Source organism: Aethalodelphis obliquidens, unplaced genomic scaffold, assembly GCF_003676395.1.
Source record: "Aethalodelphis obliquidens isolate GAN/ISIS:26980383/991018 unplaced genomic scaffold, ASM367639v1 scaffold5, whole genome shotgun sequence".
In the NCBI taxonomy this organism is placed as follows: Eukaryota; Metazoa; Chordata; class Mammalia; order Artiodactyla; family Delphinidae; genus Aethalodelphis; species Aethalodelphis obliquidens.
This window is the reverse complement of record NW_020837949.1, coordinates 6,894,022-6,921,169: the sequence shown is the minus strand read 5'-3', so window position 1 is coordinate 6,921,169 and position 27,148 is coordinate 6,894,022. Positions and strand designations below refer to the sequence as shown.

The window sequence follows — 27,148 nt, the reverse complement described above, 5'->3', positions numbered from 1 at the left end:
TCTTCTCTCTAAACAACGGACTTTACAAGAATGCTTTTAATTAGACAATGCCTTGTGGTTTGGGATCTGTGAAGGGTAATATTTTTTAAAGCTTGTAGAAATAATTACTGTAGACTTATAACCATTTTAAGCTGTTGAAGAGAAAGGATTTTTTTAGATTTGCCCAAGCTATGAATTCTAAATATTGATTTATTTTAGAAAACATTCCTAAAAATTTTTTCCTGATTTATATTTTGTTGTACACAAAAAGGTTATTGAAATTATGAAATACGCTACCACAGTACGTATATGGTATGTGTGACATTTGGACATGAAGAATCAACCTTAATTTTTTTAGGTTTGACAACATAGAGGATTAATGATTAATTCAACTGTTTCCTCTTTCCTTACTTGATGAACGATTGCCGGGTCTCACACACATAGTGAATTCGACTTTCAGAAACATTTATGGAATGTAAAATCTGTAAAGGGAAATGCACAAAATTATTGACTACGGAGCAAATATGGTAAAGGCTATGGGTACAAGCATATAATTTGTTTACTCCCTTCAGTTCTATGTTTAGAAAATGGTTATAGCTTAAAAAGATGTAATAGAAAATGAGTGGCTTCAAGCAGAAAGATTGTAGACTACTTCCACAATTTTTCTTCAACCAATAACAAATTTTGTTAAACAAGAACCTTTGAAATTGTCTTGTCGTGTACATATGCAAAATTTTTCAACAAGATAGAACAACAGCTATTACATCCGTCAAAGGCTTATAGAATAAAGAAGGCCTTAATTCTGTATTTTCCAGAGAACGTTACCAACGTAGCAAGACTTACTAATAACCGATGGTGATTTACATGGAAAGCAGTTTGTTTGCTGGAACTTGCTGAATAAATTGATGTCCCTTGAGAATGCAAGTATTTCCTACATCATTGCTGCTGAAAAAAGATTTCCTTTTGATTCTACTCTAAGGAAGATGCTGAAATTGATGTGCATACAAGGAAAGCCAAGATGCAGGTGGAAACTTCAATTATTTTCTTAACTTGAAAACCAGTTAAATTGCTCCATTGTCCCATTTCTAGATCCAAAGTTTAAGAACAAATTTTTCTCCAGTGAGTATGTATAGTGGCAAGAACAGGCTAAAATATTAGAAATTAGGGACTTCCCTGGTGGCACAGTGGTTAAGAATCCGCCTGCCAATACAGGCGACACGGGTTCGCGCTCTGGTCCGGGAAGATCCCACATGCCGCGGAGCAACTAAGCCTGTACGCCACAGTTACTGGAGCCCCGTGCTCCGCAGCAAGAGAAGCCACCACAATGAGAAGCCCACGTACTGCAAGGAAGAGTAGCCCCCTCTCGCAGCAACTAGAGAAAGCCCATGCACAGCAACGAAGACCCAATGCAGCCAAAAATTAAAAATAAAATAAAAAGATATTAAAAAAAGGAATTAGAAATTAAAAATATGAGGATGGCCATCTTAAATCTGCTTCTGAAAATATGTATTTTCTTGAAACAGTGCACAAAACTTCAGTCAGCAAAATTGCTTCGATGAAATGCTATCACCATCCCCCCAAATTTTCAAGGCTAAGAATTAAAAAAGAGAAAATCTTTACCTTAATAAGCTCCTATTAGAAGAAAGAATATTTAATGGTAATGTTACCATATTATACTGGCAGAACTAGACCTATGCCCCAAGAAGCTCAGTTGAAAGTATCTTATTTAGTAATACAATTGTTTCTATTTAATGGTCATAGGAGTGTCCAGCAGTTGCTGTTCTTGCCTTATAAGTTCAAACTTTAAATTTTTTAAAGTTTTAATTACTACATTTTTAATAATAAAATTACAAAAATGAATTTCCTTTCCAAGAAAATTCAGATTTCCCCCCTCTTTTCTAGAAGTTCATTCGATTATGGTGATATTCTGATTCAGAGAATAGCAATTTTTTTAACATCTTTATTGGAGTATAATTGCTTTACAATGACAATTTTTTACCATCATTCACCATTTGACCAAAATATATATTAATTTGAGGTAGACCTCAAATTACATACTGCAGGTGTAGCTACAGTCTAAAAATAGCTTAGTAGGCTCAAGAGCAGGCCCAACAGGACGGTTCTCATACTTTTGTGATTTATAGCTTCTTTCACTGTTATGGGCATTGACGATTCATTTGCTGAAATACAGGTTTGGGAGGACTTTGGGTCACGTTCAGCCTGTTTGAAAGGAGGGCCTTGCTGGAAACTCAGGGTTATGTGGTTGTCTTACTGTAACATACGCTCTGTCAGCCTTAGATACACAACCTCCGTAGATAGCACTTGGTTCTTTGCTGTCCGTTAGTACAGACCCAGCAAACCCCAACTTCAATAATCCGAGATATAAGGACGACTGTAGTTTTGGTCCTAACACCGGCCACGTGGGATGTGAACCGCTTCCCCTTGGGAGCCACATTTGCAATTTCTGCAAGTGATGAACGTCGTCTTCATCACATATCTGTGCCTCATGGTCTCTGATTCTAACCCACTGTCTCCCTACGCCCTGTCCGGCACCTGGACCTCGCACTCCGCCCATTTCCACCTTCCTGCATCGGGCTGCCCTCCCCCTGGCGCCTCCCTTCAGACGGGGCCTGCTGATTGGGCCTCCAGAAAGAAAAACGCTTCCCAGAATGAGTCCTGGTTTGTGGCTGGGGCCTAAGCACCAATCTGTTGAGCACTCTCGGGGTTTGTGAGAAAACAAGACCCACCTAGTTCCGTAGAACAAACCGTTCGCGAGCGGAGCCGAGCGAAGCCTGGCCAGCCGGTGGGGCGCAAGTGGCCGCCGGGGCCGGCAGGGGGCGCGCTGCCGCGGCGGGCGGGCGGGCGGCGCGTCTAGGCCCGAGCGGTCCCTGGGGTGCGCTCGGTGCCCACAAAGCGCCTGCTGAGGGGCCGCTGCGGGCTGAGCGCGGCTGAGCCTGCCTGCCACCCGAGTTCCACCGGCCGGCTGCCCCGCGCCTCTGCCGCGTCGCCGCGCCCCGAGCAGCCGGGCCCGACGGCAGTGCGAGAGCCGGGTCGGGAAGGCAGGGCCGGGCGGGTGCCGCCTACGGAGAGGCCGGGGGTCGGCCTGCGTGGGGCAGCGCGGAGGCGGCGGCAGCGGCGGCGACTCCGGCCCGGGCCGGACAGCGCAGGACCATGGCCGAGGCAGCCCCGGCTCCGGTGAGGGCGGCCTGCGCGCCGAGCTCAGTGAGCCCGGGAGGGTCGGGGCGCCTCGGGCTCTGCGGTCGGACCCGAGGGAAGGGAGGAGGGCGGGGATCCCAGCCTGTCAGGCTCGGGGCCCCGGAGCGGGGCGCAGCCCGGACGGCCGAGCACAGACACCCACCGGGGTGCCGCCGGCAGGGGAGGGGCCTGGGGGGGACCCCGACGCCGAGCGCGGGTCTGGGACAGCTCGCCCTCCCCCATCGTTGGGTCCCTGCGCCTGGGTGTGAGGCCCCGGCTCGCCCATCCCGTTTGGAGGTTTCCAGCGGAGAGAGCCTCTTACACCAATGGAAGAGGAATGAGTGAAGCGATCCTCGCCTGGTGCCAGCCCCGCTCCTGCCTGCCGGACGCGGGGCAGTGGAGTTGGCTTGGTTTGGGGTTTTCATCAGCCATTCTCCAGCCCTGGGAGCCGACCCCACAGTCACCCTCGCTGCCGCCTCCGTGAGCCTCGCGCAGCCACAGATGCCGTGGTGACGGCAACACTTAGGTGTGTTGAAGGACCGCCGGAGGACAGGGATCCCCAGTGCCCAGCCCGTGACGATGCCGGACACGCAGGAGGCCCTCTGTCGGGATTGCAGAGTGAACTAGCGGTGCAGGTTCGGAGGGCGGGATTACCTTCTGCGTGTTTTATTCGTTACGCGGATGTTTACTGCAGGCCTGCCGCGTGCCAAGCCCGCTCCGGCAGTTGCTAAGCCTGCAGAGCTGACCAAGACAGTCGCTGCACACAAGAGCCGTGCAGAACCAGCAGGGACTAGTCAAGTAACAGGACCGGAAACGATGCCTTGGATTTGCCAGCTAAGAAGCCTCTGCTCACCCCAAAGAGAGTCATTGTAGTGGATCAGGAGCCAGACTGGCCTACAGAGTAGTGACCCGAAAGTGAGAGGGGGGGAAGAAGAGGAGGAAAAAGGGAGCAGCAGCAGTGGGGGTGGGGGATCGAGCAGAGGGAATGTCATCTGTGCCCTCAGACCTATTTTTCCCTTTTGGATCTTGTTTTTCAATATGGTAGAGATGATCATGTGTCTGTATGCCAGCCCTGTCCAATAGAAACATAATAGAAGCCACGTATATAACCTTAAACTTTCTAGCAGTCACATTTTATTTTCTTTATTTATTTATCTATCTATCTATCTATCTATCTATTTATTTATTTATGCCCAGTGGCCTGCTGAGCCCTCGGCAGTGAAAGGGGGGAGTCCTAACCACTGGATGCTGGGGAATTCCCAGTAGTCACATTTTAGAAGTAAAGAGAAATAGATGAAATGAACTTCAATGATATGTTCTATTTAACCCAAGGCTTACAAAATATTTCAGTGTGTGATTAGTATTAAGAAATTATCGATGAGGTTTTACATTTTCTCCCCACACTCAGTCTTCAAAATCTGGTGTGTATTTTTTACTCACGGCACATCTCAATGGAAATAAATGCACCTCAAGTGTTCAGTAGCCACACGTGGCTACCATATTGAACAGTGCAGGTCTGTCCCATGGAGAAGACACGGGAGAGATTGAAACATTGACCATAAACAAGAGGAAAGATTCGTGTACCTAAAAATGTGGAAGGAGGTGGCATTCAGAGCATTAAGTGGAGAGATTCATTTTAAATAGGATGCACCTTTTTCCTGAGGGAAGGAAAGAAGAAAGCATGGACTAAGCTACTGATGAGTTTGAAGTGGGAAGGAGGGTGAAGAAAAAGAAGAGAAAGAGGAGAACGTTGAGAGAGTTGAGGTCTAATAATTCTAACCCTCTTCTCAAAGTAGGAGGCCGCGTCATCTCCTGAGAGTGAGGGGCCCGCAGCGGACAGGAGTCTTCCCGCTCAGCCTGCGCTCCCTGAAGCAGCAACAGCAACGTCACCTTGTTTTCAATGCAAACTCCCAGTTTTCCTACCCGACCTACTGAAGCAGAGTCTTGCATTTTAGCAGGGCCTCCAGATGATGCTTAGGCTCATTAGTTTGAGAAGTGCTGTACTAAAAGCTGGAGAGGGCCAGGGGCTTGTGGTGGCCACGCTGTGGAATGGGAAGCGGAGTGTGGGGCACAGGGCAGTGCTGAGTCCCTGCTGAGCTTAGAGACCGTGGGTGTGTGGTGACACCAGTTTACCTGGTTGTGTGACTTCATTTCGTAGGGCTTACCAGCCTGCTTCCAGGAACAGAGAATGAGAACAATTGAAGTGATTCAAAGCCGGAGGTTAGCCGAGCAGGTGAGGCAGAAAGGCAGACGAGTGAAGGGGTTGAAGTTAGCTGAAATGATCACCTAAGGAAGAAAGCAAAGCCCGGAGCAGGCCGGTAAACCAGGAGCAAATGGAACGGTCAAGGGTTCAGTGGGATCGCAGAGCAGGTGAAAGGAGAAAAAAGTGGTGGGAGAGCTGCAGAGACCGGAGGTTACGGCCAAAGAGCCGGTTATCAAACTCGTAGGGTCAGAAGGCTTTACAGAGGTCATCCTCATCCAACCTCCCGTTTCTTGTACGAGTTTCATTTTCTATACACTCTTTGTTCCAAGGTATGTTCAGTGAGGAGGCAGCCTGTTATGTTCTTGGAAAGATCTAGTTCAAATAGGCCAGAGTTTATGTTCCTGAAAATTTCATGTTGGTTCTAGTTCTGCCCTCTGGAGTAACACAGTATAGGAGTAAACAAGTCTGTCCTGCCTTCTGTTTTATAACCCTCAAATATTTGAAAATAGCTGTCATGCTTTCTCCACACTCGACATTCTCAGCTTTTTCAGCTGCTACTGAATGATATGGTTGTGGCTTGTCAGCAGGGTGATGGATGGGGCCGGAGCCTAAGTCAATAAATAAGGGGTTTATCAGAAGGGCACCGAGCTCACTGAAACCTGGAAAGATCCTGATGCACTTAGAGCTTTTCCAGAGCCAGAGGATGCAGCAGCAACCTGGCCTCTGGGTGGCTGGCTCTGTGCCAGGCTGCTTCTTGATCCAGTTTCACCTGTTCACTGTCTTACCTACTCCATCCCTCAACCACCAAAGCAATTCTCTTGGCTTTTGATGTCAATGAGCTCCATAAAGATGAGGCTTATGCAGGCACTACTAATACTATATTTAGATTAATCTCCGCTGGCCACTCAAGCAGCGCTTATCTCATTTTAGTTCGGATCAGGGCTCCTTCTAACACTCAATGTCTCGTCTCCTCTTTCCACTGCACACAGACTTCTGAATGGGACTCCGAATGCCTTACATCCCTGCAGGCGCTTCCTCTTCCCACACCCCCAGCAGCAAATGAAGCACACCTGCAGACTGCGGCCATCTCCTTGTGGACAGTAGTGGCGGCCGTGCAGGCTATCGAGAGAAAGGTGGAGGTCCACAGCCGGCGACTCCTGCACCTGGAAGGACGGACAGGGACAGCCGAAAAGAAGCTGGCCAGCTGCGAAAAGACAGTGGCTGATCTCGGGAACCAGCTGGAGGGCAAGTGGGCGGTGCTGGGGACCCTGCTGCAGGAGTACGGGCTGCTGCAGAGGCGGCTGGAGAACTTGGAGAACCTGCTGAGGAACAGGAACTTCTGGATCCTGCGGCTGCCCCCCGGTATTAAAGGAGATATCCCAAAGGTAACACCTCCACTTCTGCGTGCGCAGTGCTACCACTAGACCTTAGACTATTAGCAAGGGGTAGTCTTGGTCAATCAGTTTGGCTGAAGGAACCAAGAAGTTGTTTTGTGTTTTATCTATTTTGGAAGCATTCCACGTTCAATTTAGTGATCATGTGAAGTGTCAGACTTCAGATTGGAAAACTCTTCCCAATCCAAAGTTGGCTATCCGGCAGATGGATTTTTTTCTCTTTTGCTTTCTCCCGCCCATTACCCCCCAAGTCACTTTTTTCTTTATTAACCTGTCTGCTACAGTCTTGTTTGGAAACAAAAGTAAATATTATTTAAATCAGTCAGTTTGAATTTGTTGGCAATTCTGGTAAAAAAAAAAAAAAAAAAGAGGAGGACAGAGGAAGGGGTGTGGAGTTAAGTGGTTAATATAAGGTTTGGGGCTGTCTGTGGGTCTAGGATCCACATGGATCCTGTCCTTCCGCATCCTTTACAGAGTGCGCCACAGTGCTAGGGCCCGGCCTTTCTGAAGGGAATAGTCCCTAAAACAACAGGAAATAAACATCATTCTTGAGCTATGGAAGACAGCCTGGAGGCAGCTAGTTTCCAAACATGCCCGTTTATTTATTCATTCATTCAACAAATACTTCTTGAACACTTAGTATTTGCTTGAGATCTACTTCCTGAAGGCACAGCAGTGAACAATTCTTGTAAGCTTCCCTGGAGCTTAAATTTTAGGGGGAAAGATAATATAAGCAAACAAAATAAATCCATTTAAGTACTTTGATAAAAATAAAAGTGCTATCTGGTGATTTATTTTTTAGATTGGATGTCACAGAAGTTCTCATAAAGTAGCTAATTTTTAGGCTGAGACTAAATGACAGGAAGGAACCTACTGGGAGAAGATCTGAGGAAGAGCTTCCCAGGTGTAAAGAATACCTGGTGCAATGTCCCAAAGGCACAAACAACCTTGAAACACTGAGGGGAAGGAAAAAGACCAGTTGGCTGGTGTGCAGTGAGTAAGTGGAGCACGGCTAGAGAAGCAGGGGGCAGCTCATTTAGGGCAGTGTTTTTCAGCCCTAGCTGTACAGGAATCACCTGGGGGGCTTTTAAAATTTTGATGGGCATCACATCTAGAGGTTCTGATGTAACAGGTTCAGGATGGGGCCTAATCATTAATCTTAAAACTCCATAGATAATTCTAATATGCAACTACGGTTGTGAACCACTGACATAGGGCATTGGAGACCGAGGTAAGGAATGTGGACTTTATCTTGGGTGTAATGGGAAGACTGGGGGATTTTTTAGATGAGGAGTTATATCTGGTCTGTATTTTGAAAGAATCTCTTTGGCTGCTCTGGGCCGAATGGGTCATGGGGGTAAGAACAGAAGCAAGGAGAAAACAATAAGGCAGCTGTAATGGTAGGAGGGCCGAGAGTGGCTTGAGTGAGGGTGGCAGTAGTGGAGATGGAGACAGGTGGACAGATTCAGGCTGTTTTGGTGGTAAAATTGACGGTAGGACTTACTAATGGGAATTAGGGAATGAGGAATTAAGAACAAGAGCTGTAAATTAACTGTGATAATTTACTGAGCACTTACTGTTGTAAGTGCTTTAGTTGCTTTAATAAGACTCCTAACTTGCCCAAGCTCATACAGTCAGTAAGTATAAATGCTGGAGTTGTACTGTGACCCAGTTGGCTCCAGAGAATATGCTCTTAACCACGGGCTCTTAGGCTTTTGACTTGAAGGACTGGATGGATGGTATTGGCACTTACAGAGGTGGGGATGCTTCAGGGTGGGAAAGAATTAGTTCTCCTTTGGCAGCATTGGTTTGAGATGACTGGGATACGTTCAGGAGAGATGTTAAGTGATCTTCGAAGCCCAAAGGTGAGAAATATTTGGAAATCACTGACGTACAGATTGTATTGTTAAGTCATGAGGCTGGAGGTGATTACTTCGGGAGAGAATGTGGAGAAGCAGCAGAAAGAGCCCAAGGACCAAGCGCCATAGGTGGGAGTGGTGGCCAGTGAGTGTGTGGGTCACAGGGTCAAGGGACAGTGGTCGTGTGGGTTAACGTGTTACTGAGCGGGCTAGAAGGATGAGGATGGTGAATACAACTTGGCAACACAGCCTCGCTGGGGACCTTGCAAGAGTTGTTTTAGTGCAGGGGCGGGGATAGAAGACTGGGTGGAGCAGGCTGAAGGGCGAACGGGAAGAGAGGCGATGGAGGCTCCTTTAAGGCTGGCGGGGGCGGGGAGCAGAGGTGAGCAGGCGGCGGAGGGCTCAGAGTCAGCTTCTTAGAGAGAACCTTCCCCACAGTGTGTTTTGTTTGTGTATCTGGAGCACCTCCAGAAGGGTTTTTGGGTAATTTAAACATAATATTTGCCATAAAGTTACTTACTGTCTTACCTGGATGAGTGGATAACATTGAAACTGTCCATCTTTTTTTTTGTGTGTGTGTGGTACGCGGGCCTCTCACTGTTGTGGCCTTTCCCGATGCGGAGCACAGGCTCCGGACGCGCAGGCTCCGCACGCGCAGGCTCAGCGGCTATGGCTCATGGGCCCAGCCGCCCCGCAGCATGTGGGATCTTCCCAGACCGGGACACGAACCCGTGTCCTCTGCATCTGCAGGTGGACTCTCAACCACTGCACCACCAGGGAAGCCCTAAACTGTCCATCTTAAACTCCAAAGTCATATATAAAATAATGTGATTTCTCTCAAAGATTTCTTCATGAAATTGAAATATATCGAAGATTTACTAGATTGAAACATGGGCCACACAGGAGGAAATTTTGTGTGCTTGATTTGTTGAAAATGCTCTTATTCTGCCCTTACTTTCGAATGCCAAACTCAAAATAATTTTCCCTCAGAATTTTTTTCTTAATTTTAAAAATTGTGGTAAAATATATATGACATAAAATTTACCATTTTGTGGGGGAGAGAAAAAAAGAAAAAATATTTACCATTTTAAGTGTACAGTTCAGTGGCATTAAGTACATTCACATTGTTATGCAGCTGTCACCACCAACCATCTTCAGAACTTCTTCATTTTGCAAAACTTTAATGCTGCACCTATAGAACCCCTCCATTCCCCCCTCCCCCAGCCCCTGGCAACCCCGCTTCTGCTTTCTGTCTCTGTGAATCTGTCTGCCCTAGGTCCTCATCTAGGTAGGGTCATGCAGTATGACATCTGTCCCCGTACGACTGGCTTATTTCACTGAGCATGACCTCTCCCAGGTTCATCCATGTTGGAGCAGGTGTCAGAATTTCCTTCTTAAGGCTGAATAATATTCCATTTCTCTCACAATTTTAAAGGCGTTGGTTCTTTGTCTCATAACATCAAATGCCATTGATGAAAAGTTTAATAACAAATCAATTCTCATTCGTTTGTAAGAAATCTCTTTTTTTTTTTTTTCCCTCTCTGGAAGATTTTATCTTCTATTTGTACGTGGTTTTTCTAAAATTTGTTGAGGATGTATCTGGGTGTAGGTCTTTTAAACTTTTTGTTGGGCACTCGGTGTGACCTTTCAGTCAGAAGGCTGATATGTTTTCCACTCTGGAAAATTTTCTTCTGTGATTCTATTTTTATAATTTTTCTTTTCCCCCTTTCACATTTTTTTCTGTTCTCTTTCTGGAATTACTGTTTGACAGATGATGGATTATTGTCTTTGTGTCTTTAACTTTTCCTTCATATTTTTCACCTATTAAACTAGAGTTCTCTGACGTTTCCTTCCAGCCTTTCTTTTATTTTAACAAGTATATATTTAATTTTCCAGAATATTTATTTTCTCCTTTTTTAAAGCAGCCTGAATTTTTTTTTAATGGATGCAGTATCTACTTGAATGTCTCTGAGAATATGTATTGGAGCTTTTTTTTTTTTTTAATTCTCTAGGATTGTTTGTAGTGTGTGCTCATCTTGATGCTGTTAGTTTTACTTTTTCAATATCGAGTAATCCTTGGTTGCTAGTAGGTTAATTAAGAGGTTAATTTGAGGAAGCTGGCGTGTTTTCTCTGCCACCATGTAAGTCTGTTTAACCAGAGGATCTTTGCTTTGCAGGAGAGGCTCTCTCCATAGGTGCCCGATATAGGTGGGCTTCACTTTAAGGTGCTGTGCAAGGAGCAAACAGGCAGTGCGGGGGGCTACCCAGAGGCCAGGAGTAAGGTGGTACTCTAAGTTGTCAGCACCGCACTGGGACCGGGTGCTGTCTCCAGGCAGGTTTTTTTGTTTTTTTTTAAATATTTAATGGCTGCGTTGGGTCTTCTTTGCTGCGCACGGGCTTTCTCTAGTTGTGGCGAGCGGGGGCTACTCTTCGTTGTGGTGCGCAGGCTTCTCATTGCGGTGGCTTCTCGTTGCGGAGCACGGGTTCTAGGAGCGCGGGCTTCAGTAGTTGTGGCTCGAGGGCTCTAGCGCGCAGGCTCAGTACTTGTGGCACACGGGCTTAGTTGATCCGCGGCATGTGGGATCTTCCCGGACCAGGGCTCGAACCCGTGTCCCCTGCATTGGCAGGTGGATTCCTAACCACTGTGCCACCACGGAAGCCCTCCAAGCGGGTTTTTTAATTTCTTTAGAGTTGAGGTCTGGGTTTCAGCTTTGGGGTAAATGCTGCTTTCCCAGGGCTGATGAGGACAAGGCAGGGGGCCCTGCTATTCCAGAGGTCGACCTCCAGACTGCAGTTTATAACCAGTAACCCCTACTCAGCATCTCTGCCAGCTTTGAGCTTGGAATTCTCTGGATTCCTTACTGCAGTCTTTTCCTGTGTGTTGTCAGAGATGCAGCTTCCTCGTAGCTTAGACCCCAGCACAGGCGCATCCTCTAGGTCTCAGTGAGAAACTCATCAGAAATTCTGATCTAGTGACGGCCTCTCCTTCTCCTTCTTGGTACTGGTATTGAGTCCCTCCTGCTCTTATTTACTGTCATTTCAATGGAACTCTGGGTGGAAAGGGAAGTACATGTGTGTTTAGTTCACAATCTTGAACAGAAGCGCATCTCAATCCTTTATTTTTGTCATTATTTTATCACATGTGTTTCTGTTGTAAGCTATCACAAATCTTTTGTGTAGTGAGATTAGATTAAAAAATTAACTATTGAGCATCTACATTTGCCTCAGTTGGTTTTAGATGCTGAGCAGGATGTAAAATGAGTAATTTATGGTTCTAGCTCCTAAGGAACAAAATTTATGGTTGGGGAAGAAAAGATGGCACAAATGAAGCAATTAGAGAGAAATTAATTGCCTCATAGAATTGTACAGACCTTTGTATTTTAAAGGATATGTTAAGTTTATGAAGATGAGTATCTTTTTATTGAATTTTTTAATTTGGGGAAAAAAGTATATGTGTATATATTAGTTACACGGAGTCTTTCTTGCTCTTGGTTATTTCTTTTCCCGTAGCATCCTGTTTTTATTTTATGGGTTTAATATCTCTCGATTCTTTATGGGATTACTAATTAAGGTTTTTTTAAAAATTCTGTTGCCTAGGTATTTCTATTTTTTCCACAGTTATTTTTTCCCTCCTTTTATTTTAGTCTTTCTTGATCATGTGGCAGGATTTCTCTAAATGGTCACTGATACTTAGAAATAAGCTCGTATTTAAGAATAAAACTGCTGAAAGCTGTCAGGCAGGAAAAGGAAGAGCTAGCCATTATGACGATGGCAGAAGGAGAAGAGCTTCACACTAGGCGATAGTGCCCATACTTGGTGCCTGAATTCCCCAGGCAACTCTTGTATTTCTTTCCAGAGAAACATATCCATTTGCCTGTGGATAAGCTCCTAGCTTTAGACAGAATTGTGCTGGAAGGTGGGAGGATTCTGTCCTGTATATGACCATTTCCTTCATGAAACGTTGACTCCAACTAGGCAGAATCTATAACTGTTCTCTGAATGCACTCTCCAGTGTTCCATGCTTAAATGTTTTTCCCATTCACATTAGGCCTGTTTATAACCTACCTGTCTTTTAGGACTGGCCAAAGTCCCATCTTTTCTAGACTCATCCCAACCGCATTATAGCTCTGTTTCCAAAATTTCTTGTCCATGTCATTAATTTGAGTATAGTCATATGCTCCTTTTAGGCAGAAACGATATATTTATAATCTTGGTGCTTAGGATAAGCCTTGTACTTGACGGATATTCACAATATGTAGAGTTCTGTGAATTAAATCCTGCTTTGCATTTGTACCTACCTCTATGAGTGACTGTTTACACTCTCCTAGAACTCATAGCCCTAAAGTTTATCACAGTGAAAACACTGTCAACTCTTGGAGGTTAGATCTGTGTCTTAAATATTGCCTGTATCCTTTCAGCATCTCACCTAGGTTTTTTTGTAACTAGTAGGCATTTAGTAGAGATTTATTGAATGGTTAAATTGCAGTGAGAGAAACTAACCCCAGTGTTGTAATTTCAGGTGCCTGTGACATTTGATGACATCTCCATCTACTTTTCCACTCCAGAGTGGGAAAAATTAGAAGAATGGCAAAAGGAACTTTACAAGAATATCATGAAGGGCAACTACGAGTCGCTCATTTCCATGGGTGAGGCTAAGTTGGCATCTTTTGAATGAGGTGACAGCAGCTCCATGAAGTCTCAGAATGGTCCCTTTTCCTCCAGTGTCCTCATTTTCACTCTGTCCTCACACACTTCTGGTTCCAAGCAAAAGATTTCCAGTTCACCCTTGCTAAATAGGCAATCATGATCTCTCCTTCTGCCAAATCATGGGACAGAGAATGAAGTTCAAGGTTATGGGTTATGGGTGTGCCAGCTGCAGTGGTTTCCATAGTATCCCTCACTTTGAAAGGGCCTTGCCTCTCCTCCTTGAGGCACACTCACTCTTACTCCATGGAAGTAGCAGGCGGTGCCCAGGTAGCACATGTGCCTTTCCCACACCTCACCTCTCCTCTTACTTGTTTCCTAATAGATAGCGTCCATAGTTGGAGGTGAATGGATGGAGGGAGGTGATCTAGACTCTGAAAGAAATTCCCTGGGCCTGCACCTCACAGCCTTCAGTTCAGCTTTTATGGCCATCAGTTGTCATCCTCATTTATCACTTTGTCATACCCTCTTTCCCATTTTCCTCTCCTAGATTATGCCATGAATCAACCTGATGTCTTATCTCAGATTCAGCCAGAAGGGGACCATAATACAGAGGACCAGGCAGGGCCAGAGGAAAGTGAGATTCCCACAGATCCCACTGAAGGTGAGTGAGAGAAGAGAGTATCCACCCCTTGTCTCCCTTTCCTGGTCAGAGATGATGGCTCAGAACTAAGGTAAGCAGGGCTTGGGCCTTCTAGAGCCTCTCAGTCCTAAAGCAAGTAGACTGCGAATGGGTCGTCAGGCATTTAAATAGAGCTTAGAGATAACCTTGTCCAAGGCCTTCGCTCATCAGTACCACACACCTAAGGGCTATCGAGGGAATGTGTGCCCAGCTGTTCAGAAGTGCTAAGGGGCTGGGAGTCTGCCTGGTCCCTCGGGGACGCACTTAACTGGCAGACCCTGATGGCATCCACCTGGGCAAAGTGGATTTTGCCCAATTTGGGAGCCAGCTATCATTAGTTAACTCTCCCTAGTTTTTTCGGTTGGCAGCTCCTTGATATTGTGTGGGGAAGACTGCTAGTCAAAGTCCAGTTGTATTATTTCTCTCAAGTCCCACCTCTGTTATCAGAAAAATCTCATGCAATTTTTGTTCTTTGATAGATAGAAAGCTCACAGAGAATTCATCCTCCAGACGTGTCTATTAGATGAACTTCTCTGACAACCCACCCCTGCCCCATACACTGTTATTTTTTCTAACATTTTATTATGAAAATTTTCAAACAGTCAGAAAAGTTGAAATAATTTTACAATGAACACCTAGATACCTATCACCTAGATTCTATCACTAACATTTTACTGTACTTCCCTATTACATATATATCCATCCCTGCATCCCTGTATCCCTGCATCAATACATCTTATTTTTCATGTATTTCAAAATCAGTACAGATATCAATACATTTCCCCCTAATTAGTTCAGCATGAATATCATTTACCTAGAGTTCAATATTTGTTTATATTTTTTCTTTTTTTTAAATAAATTTATTTATTTATTTTTATTTTTGGCTGTGTTGGGTCTTCGTTTCTGTGCGAGGGCTTTCTCTAGTTGTGGCAAGCGGGGGCCACTCTTCATCGCGGTGCGTGGGCCTCTCACTGTCGCGGCCTCTCTTGTTGCGGAGCACGGGCTCCAGACGCGCAGGCTCAGTAGTTGTGGCTCACGGGCTTAGTTGCTCCACGGTATGTGGGATCTTCCCGGACCAGGGCTCGAACCCGTGTCCCCTGCATTGGCAGGCAGATTCTCAACCACTGTGCCACCAGGGAAGCCCTATATTTTTTCTTTTGATGTAAATTTTTCTTTTTAATTTTATTTATTTATTTATGGCTGCGTTGGGTCTTCGTTACTGTGCGTGGGCTTCCTCTAGTTGCGGTGAGTGGGGGCTACTCTACATCGTGGTGCGTGGGCTTCTCATTGTGGTGGCTTATCTTGTTGTGGAGCACGGGCTCTAGGTACGCGGGGTTCAGTAGTTGTGGCACATGGGCTCTAGAGCGCAGGCTCAGTAGTTGTGGCCTGCGGGCTCAGTAGTTGTGGCTCGCGGGCTCTAGAACACAGGCTCAGTAGTTGTGGCACACGGGCTTAGTTGCTTCGCGGCATGTGGGATCTTCCTGGACCAGGGCTCGAACCTGTGTCCCGTGCATTGGCAGGCAGATTTTTAACCACTGTGCCACCAGGGAAGTCCCATTCTCTGAGTTTTGAGGAATGTATATATCTGCTACCCACTATTTTTAAGAATGTGTAGGTGATTGTATTTAGGCAGTGTAACAGGTTGAATTTTATTAATCTCTATATCATGGATATAAATAATGAGTCTAAAATCATATCACAAGTAAAGGTGGGTTATTTGATTGCAGAAAAATTCATTATTGGAAATGGCTCCTTGGTCACCTTTGTTAGGTACATGACATAGTCCTCAGTGAGAAAGAATGAGTGTATCATTTTATTGTTTGGGGATGAATGGAAAAGGTATAAATAATTTGGTTTTGAGGTTATATATGAAAGTTTGATTTAGCTTTCATCTTGTCAATTTATTTTTACCTTGGTTTTTAAGACTCTGTTTGTGGGGGACTTCCTTGGTGGTCCAGTGGTTGAGACTTTGCCTTCCAGTGCAGGGGTGTGGGTTCGATCCCTGGTTGAGGAGCTGAGATCCCACATGCCTCGGGGCCAAAAAACCAAAACATAAAACAGAAGCAATGTTGTAACAATTTCAATAAAGACTTTAAAAGTGGTCCACATCAAAAAAAAAATCTTAAAAAAAAAAGACTCTATTTGTGGGTAGTCACCCTTTATACTTTAATACATTTTTATTTAGAGTTAACAGTGTAAGCATTGCATTTATTTAGTACTCTGGTTTTATTATTTAGAGTTTTAGCCTGCATTGGTGATTACCAACCTAGATATTTACTAGAACTTGAGGATAGAAGTCATATAATTTGGACTGATCAATATATAGCCTTTAAAAAATTCATATGTTTCTAACCTTTAGAACCCTTAGTATTTTCCTCCTTTTAGGTTTAATTATATTTTAATGCCTTTTTATTCATTTAATTCAGTTGTTTTCTTTTGGTTGCTCAAATTGTCAACAAGTGAGAGGACTTCTAAACTATCTGCTGTGTCTCCTGTGTCCTTCTAGTACGGCCTCAGTACTCGTTTTCTTAAAAAAATATGTTCCAGGCTGTGTTGGGATTTCCAAGACTTCTCCTAGGCCCAGTAGTTTGCTGGGAGGACACACAGGACCCGGCATATAGTCACGCTCAGGGCTGAGATTTATTACAGTGAAAGGACACAAAGCAAAATCAGCAAAGGTTAAAGGCACTCAGGGCAAAGTCTGGAGGGAACCAGGGGCCAGCTTCCAGAGTCCCCTTTCCGTAGAGTCTCATAGGACACACTTAATTCCTCCAGCGATGAGTTGTGACAACACGTGCAGTGTGTTGTCTCCCAGAGAAGCTCTCTGGGGACTCAGCACCCAAGGCTGGTCACGTAGGCACCCTCTGTCTGGCATGTACCAAGATTCCAGACTCCCAGAAGGAAAGTGGATGTTCAACATAAACCACACTGTTTGTACAAACAGCTTAGGTCCAGTGAAGCACTCAACATATAGGAAAGTTTGATATCAGCATAGGGAGCTATTTGCCAGCCAAGCAACAACCTTGCAAGCAGGCCTCCTGAGGATAGGCAGTCTCAGGACTGCTGTGTTAACAGGAGCTTATTTTAGATTTTCCTTCCCCCAACACATTAAAAAAGTCTTGGTTCCTTTCGGCAGAGAATAGTATTAATTGTCTGGTCATCAAGGTGCATAACAGACTGTCCACACGGATGCCAGGTAGATACTAATGCTGGGCCACTTTAGTGACAGAACTAATAAAGTATTTTTTTCATAGATTATTCTTCACTTTAACCGTTTATATCATTTTTAACATCTTGTTATTATAAAAAAAAGATTCAAAACTTTTCATTTTTGAGCAAAAGCAGTTTCTCTCTTCTTTAACATCATCATGTTTGTTTAATTTTTTTTTTTTTTTTTGGCCGTCTGCGGGGCATGCAGGATCTTAGTTCCCTGACCGGGGATCGATCCTGGGCCCCCAGCAGTGGAAGCTTGGAGTCCTAACCACTGGACCGCCAGGGAACTCCCCATCTTTGTTTAATTTTAATACACCTTGTAATTTTTATTAGACCAGTGTGTTTACATTAAAATTTTGATGTACGTTTAGAAACAATTTTCTAAAATTATGTTTGGATTTATCCATATTTCTTATAAAATAACACCCATAATTTATTATCGTATTCCATTTTAGAGCTTTAGGAAGAACTATGCATTGTAATTAAATAAAAAATATGCATAGGTAGACTAGATTTGGGGATAGCAATAGTGCCATGTGGCACCCCCTCCTTTTTATGTCCAGATATCTTAGAATTAATTTTATGCTCTGTCTCCATCGCCATCATCTGAATCTGATGAAGGAAAAGAGAAATTATTATTCCTCCTAGGGAACAGTCATTGCTGTCTAGTATCTTAGATAAAACTGCTTACAGTTAGTAGAAAATAGTAATGAATGGGAGAATACAGAGAGATCTAAACCTGAGATTTCTGAAATTCGTCTTTGACTCTGTTACTAGGGCCAGAATACAGACCAGCTCTGTGTGCGTGTGGCCATTATTTGGTTGCTGATAGTTTTAATATTGAACTCCAATATTTTAGAATTCTTTGGAGAAAAGCCTTAACTAAGAAGTTCAGATGGAATAATTACCAAAAGCTCATTATCTAGCGCTTCTTCTAGTTTGGAAGCCATGGACTAGAGCCAAGATTCTAGAATGACCTATAAGTAAAATAAATTCATTCTCAAACCTTGTAGTCCTGAGGAGACTTCTTTGATCATCATTGTTTTGGGTGCATCACCCTTATCTCCTTTATCACCGTTCACTCTAATCCAGCAAGGCCACCTTTTCCTAAACAAAATCAGTGACTAAAGCACATCCAAATATGATAGTCCTTTTATTTTATTTTATTTTAGCCTATTTGCAAACAAGAATTATCCTGGAAATAAAACTTAGAGGTTTTAACTTATTACACAAATACTCAGTATATTCACCTGCTATGTTACAGTTCTATACCTATTTCACAAAAGGTGCAAAAAAGTTTTTATATCTTTACCAATGGTAGTTTCATGTGTCAAGTATTTTTTTTCATAATTTTATTTATTGATTGATTGATTTTTGGCTGCATTGGGTCTTTGTTGCTGCGCTTGGGCTTTCTCTAGTTGCGGTGAGCGGGGGCTAGTCTTCATTGCGGTGCGCGGGCTTCTCATTGTGGTGGCTTCTCTTGTTGCAGAGCACGGGCTCTAGGCGCGTGGGCTTCAGTAGTTGTGGCTCGTGGGCTCAGTAGTTGTGGCTCACGGGCTCTAGAGCGCAGGCTCAGTAACTGTGGCTCATGGGCTTAGTTGCTCCGCAGCATGTGGGATCTTCCTGGACCAGGGCTCGAACCCGTGTCTCCTGCATTGGCAGGTGGATTCTTAACCACTGCGCCACCAGGGAAGGCCCTGTCAAGTATTTTTATTTTCTGCTTAAGAATTCAAATCTCAGCACCAGTTTTTGTTTTAACTGAAGTATAGTTGATTTACGATGTTGTGACAGTCTCTGCTGCACAGCAAAGTGACTTAGTTATACAGATACAGACATTCTTTTTATATATCCTTTTCCATTAGGTTTATCACAGGATATTGAATATAGTTTCCTGTGCTATACAGTAGGACCTTGTTGTTTATCCATTCTAAATGTAATAGTTTGCATCTACCAACCCCAAACTCCCACTCTATCCCTCCGCCTCCCCTCCCCCCCCCCCCCCCCTCCCCTCCCCCACCCCACCCCTGGCAACCACAAGTCTGCTCTCTATGTCTGAGTCTGTTTCTGTTTTCTAGATAGGTTCATTTGTGCCATATTTTAGATTCCACGTATAAGTGATATCATATGGTATTTGTCTTTCTCTTTCTGACTTATTTCATTTAGCATGATAATCTCTGGTTGCATACATGTTGCTGCAAATCTCAGCACCAGTTTTTTTTTTGTTTTAATTTTATTTATTTGTTTATTTATTGGCTGCATTGAGTCTTAGTTGCTGCGCGTGGGCTTTTCTCTAGTTGCAGTGAGTGGGGGCTACTGTTCATTGCCATGAGCGTGCTCCTCATTGCGGTGGCTTCTCTTGTTGCAGAGCATGGACTCTAGACGTGCGGGCTTCAGTAGTTGTGGCGCACAGGCTTAGTTGCTCTGCGGCATGTGGGATCTTCCTGGACCAGGGCTCGAACCCATGTTCCCTGCATTGGCAGGTGGATTCTTAACCACTGTGCCACCAGGGAAGTCCCTCAGCACTTGTTTTAACTCACTTAGTTCATAATGCCTTTGTATACATCCCAGAACCTCAAGGTTCCAGCTGCTTTTCAGACAGTGTGGGGCCTTACCTGTTTAAAACATACGCACACACACACACATACAATAAGATTTCCTCATAGCTAAAATGACATTCAACCAGTGTAGATATTAAAATTTTATGTTTTCTTGGGATCAGCCTTTCTATTTGAACTACCCCTCAAACCTAAAACCTCAGCATTTATCGACTTCCTCTTACCTGATCACTATTTTCAGTTTTTCTCTCTTCTGTGGCTTTCTCCAGAGCCTGCTGCTTGCAGGAACCAATGATTTTACTTTCATTTGTGTCTCTTTAAGTATCCACTGTTGGGATTCCTCAGGCCTGTGCAGATGTGCTCTGAGTGCTGTTGTGGTGACTGGGCCAGTAGTTGCCCTACCGTCACCAGGCAGGTGACTGCATGAGGCCACCTGAGTATTCCAGTACTCCTGCTCCTTTTATTTCACTTCCAAAAGGTCCTCAGTTATACACCTCCACCACCCCCACCAAATGTAGTAGACACAACCATATTACATGCATTCAGTTACAACAGTGCTAAGACCCAATTATTTGATAAAATAAATATTTACTTAGTTTTACTGATCTAGTAAGCTAAATGACCAGAGGAACTTTAGCATCATTATTCAAAAAGAAGGGTTACCTTCCTGGGGTTCCCCAAGTTCAGTGAAGACATACTGAGCCAGTGGCTGTAATAACAATAGCCACTCGCATTTCTGGAGAACTGGCTTGTTCTTTTAGTCCTCCATAGCTTTTATGGTTGGCTGCTGACTAATATTGTAACAAAAGATTGGAAGGAATCCAAATGCCTATCAGTAGGAGACTCTTGAATAAACAATGGTACAGCTACAAAAAGGAATGAGAAAGCTCTCTGTATACGGCTGCAGACAGATGTCCACAATATATTGGTAAGTAAAAAATGAAGATACAGGGCAGTTTGTGTAGTATACCTCATGGAGAGGGAAAATACAAAGATGTACATATGTTTGCTTATATTTTTCCAAGAAACAATGCAAGATTAAAACAAAAACTAATGAGAATGGCTGCCTATACAGGGAGGGAGAGATTAGAGATGGAAGCTAGACCTCTCTCAATGTACCTTATTTTATAGTTTTGATTTTGGAACTTTGTAAATATTTTACATTAAAAAAAGTAAAAATCAAACACACACTGAAATAACTAAACTGTATACCACAAAAAAATCTTAAATTGAGTCCATATTTTTGTTAATAATATTAGTATTATTTTGAAATGTACATTCAGATAAAGCAAAGATTATGTAGTGTCGTTAGGAACCCAGATTCTCAGGATAAGAGGGAAAAGATACAAGCATAAAATCAAATGATTTAATTAAAGCCCTGTAATCTTAAATATGAATCATAAATATTAATATAAACTCATGACACTTTCCTTTTTCTAAAAGGTATGTATTTTATAGCTTTGCCCATTGAAAAGACCTAGAAGCAGTGACAACCTATTAGCAGTTAGCATCCTTATCATCCAGATTGTTGTCTCTAAATCCCGTTTCTCAGAGAGATTATTGATTGTGTGCTTGGAGCAGGAAATGTACAAGATGAACCTGCTCTAGTTTGTCATACTAGAAATAAAGGAAACTAGATGTTTGATGATGTGAAAAGATACAGAACTGATCTGAAGGGGCTCCCGCTGGCCAAAAAAGGGACAATTTGAGCGTTAAAAAGAATAATGACTTGAACTTATTTACAAAATGGAAATAGACTCACGGACAGACTTAAGGTTACCAAAGGGATAGCGGGGGGAGAGGAGGAGGAGATAAATTTGGAGTTTGGGATTAACATATACACACTACTATATATAAAACAGATAAACAACAGGGATCTACTGTATAGCACAGGGAACTATATTCAGTAATAACTATAATGGAAAACAATCTGAAAATATATACATATATATGTATAACTGAATCACTTTGCTGTATACCTGAAACGAACACAACATTGTAAATTAATTGTACTTCAATTTAAAAAATGGTTAAAAAAATAATGGCTGCAATGGATTGAAACTCATCCAGTGTATAGCATTCTGTGAATTCATAATGATAAACTAAAGAAAAAAGTCAAAACCACTTGAATCACATTTGGAGGTTCTAGAGCACTAACTCATTATTCAGAAAATTGACAAATGAAGCAATTAAGCATTTTAAAAGTCTCATATTTTTGATGAATAGACAGTGCATCATTCGGATGTCTGTTAAAAGATCCACTTCCTTACACTCAGTCTCTCACTGCCTGTTTATATATGTGTGTGTTTATAAAATCTTGGAGAAAAAAAGATAAGGTTGGATTATGGTTAATACACTTCAGCCTTGTAGCTCAAAGTAGGAAGTTGGAAAGACAGACTGCCATGTGTGCAAAAACCTGTATTTTTCCGTCTCTCTGCATAAGCTGACAGTCTTTTGGGCCTTAGTCTTGTCCAACCTCTTATTTCTCCTTTGGGGGTGACTTTAGATTTCAGTGGTCTCTAACAGATTTGAAAGGCATTGAGCAAAACACTGAGTTCTAAAAAAAAACAAAACACTGACTTCTGTTCATTTGCTAGGAATAAAACCATAACCTTCCTACAAGGCTTTTTTCATAAATAATATAGAGAGCTTGAATTTATTCTCTGGACCCTGTCAGCGTTCCAGCTTGTCCTTTTAGGCCAAAAAAGGCTATATAGACCTCGGCTGGAATAGCAAGCACAGCTGTTTCTGTACTGACCAAATGAGGCATGTTATGTGCAAAGCCTTTAGAGGCTGTTCTTTTTTTCTTTCCAGAAGAATCCCCAAGGCCTGAGGGCCTTGCAAATACTATTCTCTCCACTCCCAGTGTTCAGGAAACAATAATCTATATCATTAATAAGTAGAAGTAATATGATCTCTTGGAAAGAACCCAGAATTGGGAACCTGAAAAATGTTTCTGAGCAGTCAGATCTGTGCTTAAACCTAACTTTGTAATTCTGGAAATGTATTTTTTTTTAAAGGATCAATTTTATTTATTTATTTTTGGTTGTGTTGGGTCTTCGTTGCTGTGCACGGGCTTTCTCTAGTTGGATCGAGCGGGGGCTACTCTTTGTTGCGGCGCGCAGGCTTCTCATCGTGATGGCTTTTCTTGTTGTGGAGCACGGGCTGTAGGTGCGTGGGCTTCAGCAGTTGTGGCATGCAGGCTCAGTGGTTGTGGCTCGTGGGCTCTAGAGCGCAGGCTCAGTAGTTGTGGCGCACGGGCTTAGTTGCTGCGTGGCATGTGGGATCTTCCCAGACCAGGGATGGAACCCATGTTCCCTGCATTGGCAGGCGGATTCTTAACCACTGTGCCACCAGGGAAGTCCCTGTATTTGTTTTCATATTAACATTGTTTTAAAGTTTTCGGTTCATCTTTTTGTGTGTGTGTGTGTGTGTGTATTTTAAAGCAAATCTTTTTTTTTTTTTTTTGTGGTACGCGGGCCTCTCACTGCTGTGGCCTCTCCTGTTGCGGAGCATAGGCTCCGGACACACATGCCCAGCGGCCATGGCTCACGGGCCCAGCCGCGATCCTCCCGGACCGGGGCACGAACCCGTGTCCCCTGCATCGGCAGGCGGACTCTCAACCACTGTGCCACCAGGGAAGCCCCTAAAGCAAATCTTTGATAATATAGCTTTTCACTGTAAATACTTCCTTACTGGCAGTTTACTTAACCCCTGAGGGCCCCCCCTACTTAAATGGAGAAAATATTCCCTGCTTCATTATTTCATAAAAAAGCTGTGAGAGAAAAAGGTGAAAATACTTTGAAAGTGTGCTAATGAAATGAAAGGTACTATTGAATCTAGATTATTTCAGAGTGTCATCTCTACTATAAAAATTTTGATTTGTTTTGAAATGGGCTCACCGAAAATAGTGAATCAAGGTGAGTCTGTCATGTAAAGATTCATAAATTTGGTTTCATTTTGAACTGGTTCTCTAGATGTTATATGCATTTTTTAAAAGGCTAGTTTCATTTTGTTGTTATAGTTAATTAGAGATAAATATTTGGGCAAAATGTAATATTCAGCAAACCAACATGATTATTTCCACTTTCTGAGTCAAGCCCTGAAGGCCATTCTCTTCCCCACAAACAGAGCCTGGCATTTCAACATCGGATATTCTGTCTTGGATTAAACAAGAGGAAGAGACCCAGGTCGGCACCCCACAGGAGCCCAAGGAGAGTGACGTGTGCAAAAGCACCTATGCCGGTGAGTACTGAGGCGCCCAGACCCAGCTCATGCCAGGACCACTGAGAAGAAACGGCAGAGGAAGTCGGGTTGTGGATGCAAGGAAGTGGGTGAGGAATGAGGAAAAGGGGGAAAAAAGCATGTTCAAGTAAGTTAGAAATGAAACGGAAATCAAACCAAGATACATTTTAAGTGAGAAAACATACTCTTAAGTGTAAAGACAAATTAGAAGTGTCCGAGGAAGAAAAACAAGTGCATACAGATGCACCAGAAGTATGAGGATGGGGAAGGACAGAACATTTGAACAGCATGCAGAAAGGACAGAACAAAGCTAGGGGGTGGGAGAGACGAGCAGTGGAGACAGCAGTGTCTTGGGAGAGGCACAAATGGGAATGTTAATGAAGAGCTCTCCCTCAGGAAGAACAGTGACATGAGAAGAAACACGCGTCTTCTAAGACATTTAGCACCATCTATATTTTGCCATCTGAACCAGAAGAGAATCTCAAGGTCAGAAGAGACATGATCGTTTATGCAACTTAATGCAACCTGTTTAACTTCTATGCTCTGTGCTTAGACCCTGGGGAAAAAAAAAAGACAGTTTCTGCTCTTCAAGAAGTTTATATTGGGGACACACATATCAGTGCTAGGCATGCCTATTATTAAATGTCAAGGGTGAGTGGGATGGATGACTTGTATACAAGAAATAAGAAGTTCGGAGAACATCACATCAGTTTTAGTTTAGGTATTTAGATAAGGCCTAAAGAAGGATGCAAAGGGACTTCCATGGCGGTCCAGTGATTAGGACTCTGCGCTTCCACTGCAGGGGGCTTGGGTTCCATCCCTGGTTGGGGAACTAAGATCCCCGCAAGCTAGGATGTGAAGCTAGAATTGGCCTTAGAAAATTGGTACTGTGTGGTTGGGTATAATCTGGGAAGATGGGAAGAGAGGAGATGCATTCTACAAAAGGGAGGGCAGAATGATTAAAGACATATGAGCAGAAATGTGTACTTTATTTTCCAGGAAAGTAAAGAGACAGCTAACTATAGTGAAGGACTTACCTGGCAGAATACAAAGGAACAAGATTAGATAAATACATGATTTTAGGCCTAATCACAATAGGCAACAGAGAACATTTCAGAGCCTGTGAGCAGAGGTGAATCATAATGAAAGTAATGCTGGGAAGATTGATGCCAGGGTTCTTCCTGTCCAAACGGGGAGCGCTGAAGAGGTTCGGTAGTAAATTCTCCGACATTGGCCTCAGGGACTACAGACACCCTGGTTATTATCTCAGCCCTCCACTGACTTCCTTATCTGGGCCAATGGGAGCTCAGAGCAGCCTGTCAGAGCTGGGCAGGGACACAGGAGAGTTGCTGGGACACCTGTTGTCGACAGGTGTGACTCTGAGTCCTTTCTTTCAGACGAAGAGCTTGTCATCAAAGCTGAAGGCCTCGCCAGAGCCTCCCTGTGCCCCGAGGTGCCCGTCACCTTCTCTTCTCCACCAGCAGCAGCTAAGGATACGTTTCGGGACGTGGCCTTCAAAAGCCCGCAGTCTGCGCCCATGGCGCCGTTTGGACGTCCAGCCACCGAGCTGGCCGAAGCTTCTGAGGGACAAGTGACTTTCACTCAGCTGGGCAGCTACCCCCTCCCGCCTCCGGCCGGGGAGCAGGTGTTCTCGTGCCACCACTGTGGCAAGAGCCTCAGCCAGGACATGCTGCTGACCCACCAATGCGGCCCCGCGGGGGAGCGCCCGGCCCCCTGTGCCCAGTGCCCCAGGCACTTTCCCCCGCACGCCGACCGCGGCCCGCAGCCGCCCGCCAGCGAGACGCCACCCACCTGCCCGCACTGCGCCAGGACTTTCACTCACCCGTCCAGACTCACCTACCACCTTCGGGTCCACAACAGCACCGAGCGCCCCTTCCCCTGCCCCGACTGTCCCAAGCGCTTCGCCGACCAGGCGCGCCTGGCCAGCCACCGGCGAGCCCACGCCAGCGAGCGGCCCTTCCGGTGCGCGCAGTGCGGCCGGAGCTTCAGCCTGAAGATCAGCCTGCTGCTCCACCAGCGGGGCCACGCGCAGGAGCGGCCCTTCTCCTGCCCTCAGTGTGGCATCGACTTCAACGGCCACTCGGCCCTGATCCGCCACCAGATGATCCACACGGGCGAGCGGCCGTACCCCTGCCCTGACTGCAGCAAGAGCTTCATGCGCAAGGAGCACCTGCTCAACCACCGGCGGCTGCACACGGGCGAGCGGCCCTTCAGCTGCGCGCACTGCGGCAAGAGCTTCATCCGCAAGCACCACCTCATGAAGCACCAGCGCATCCACACGGGCGAGCGGCCCTACCCCTGCGCCGAGTGCGGCAGGAGCTTCCGCTACAAGCAGACGCTCAAGGACCACCTGCGCTCGGGCCACGGTGGCGGCTGTGGTGGGCATAGTGACCCCTCTGGACAGCCGCCGGACCCCCCGGGCCCCCTCCTAACTGGGCTCGAAACCGCTGGCCTGGGCGTTAACACCGAAGGTCTAGAGGCCAATCAGTGGTATGGGGAAGGGACTGGAGGCGGGGTTTAGTAAATCTCTCTCCTTTCAGGGTTAGCCGTGCTGGCAGCGGGGCAAGAGGCAAGCCCAGAAGCCCCTGCCCCCCGCTAACCCGGTGGTAATGCCTGCCTGGCACGTCAGTGAATTGGGGGTCCTGTGCACTTGACTAGAGGCGTGCTTGAGTTTCGGAACTTCACAAGAGCAGCACATTGTGAAACCCAGGAAGACCTGGAGGAGAGCCCAGCTTCCTCATCTTTTCAAAAACATTACCTAAGCAGAAGTTATAAGAATGTTGCAGAGAGGTTGGAAAGCAAGATTCGGCCTCTGGTGGTCCATCACAGGGTAATTCGGCCTCTGGTGATCCATCAGTAGGTAGAGTCAGGTGCGTGGAAGAGCCTCCAAGGCTTGAAGCCCATTCTGCGGCAGAGAATGTTTAACTGAGCCTTTCATCACCTCCTTGATGGTAGGATGGTTCTGGAAGAAAGTGCCCAAGCCTGGGCACCACTCCTGTTCCTCCCAGACAGTGGCTCCAGTTGGCTCACGTGCTTGGGTACTGTCTCTCCCGAAATGATGACTCAAGACTGCCTTCCTAGGTCTCCTAGATTAATTCTTCTAATATATTTTGTTTAATACTGGATGAGCAAAAAATTTGACTTTAAAACCTTCTTAA

General features: G+C 44.8%; 1 protein-coding gene across 3 annotated transcripts; it reads left to right on the top strand.

Moving 5' to 3' along the window:
- Positions 1 to 1,857: 1,857 nt before the first annotated feature.
- ZNF398 (zinc finger protein 398) lies at positions 1,858 to 27,148 on the top strand. Of its 3 annotated transcripts, none has more exons than XM_027101596.1 (6): positions 1,858 to 5,407; positions 6,367 to 6,762; positions 13,150 to 13,276; positions 13,825 to 13,938; positions 23,856 to 23,969; positions 25,367 to 27,148. In XM_027101596.1, exons 1-6 carry the CDS (start codon positions 5,363 to 5,365, stop codon positions 26,509 to 26,511), a joined length of 1,941 nt encoding a protein of 646 aa, XP_026957397.1. In that variant the 5' UTR covers positions 1,858 to 5,362; the 3' UTR covers positions 26,512 to 27,148. The 3 variants fall into 3 exon arrangements, with proteins under 3 accessions (XP_026957397.1, XP_026957398.1, XP_026957399.1); XM_027101597.1 differs by having other exon boundaries at positions 1,860 to 3,174; XM_027101598.1 differs by lacking the exon at positions 1,858 to 5,407 and adding an exon at positions 5,508 to 5,706.

Bases quoted from the DNA above. Each gene is read 5' to 3' on its own strand.
- ZNF398 (XM_027101596.1), top strand. From the start codon at position 5,363: ATGAGAACAATTGAAGTGATTCAAAGCCGGAGGTTAGCCGAGCAG. The intron at 5,408-6,366 runs GTGAGGCAGAAA...CACTGCACACAG, and splicing joins GCCGGAGGTTAGCCGAGCAG to ACTTCTGAATGGGACTCCGA. The intron at 23,970-25,366 runs GTGAGTACTGAG...CCTTTCTTTCAG, and splicing joins GTGCAAAAGCACCTATGCCG to ACGAAGAGCTTGTCATCAAA.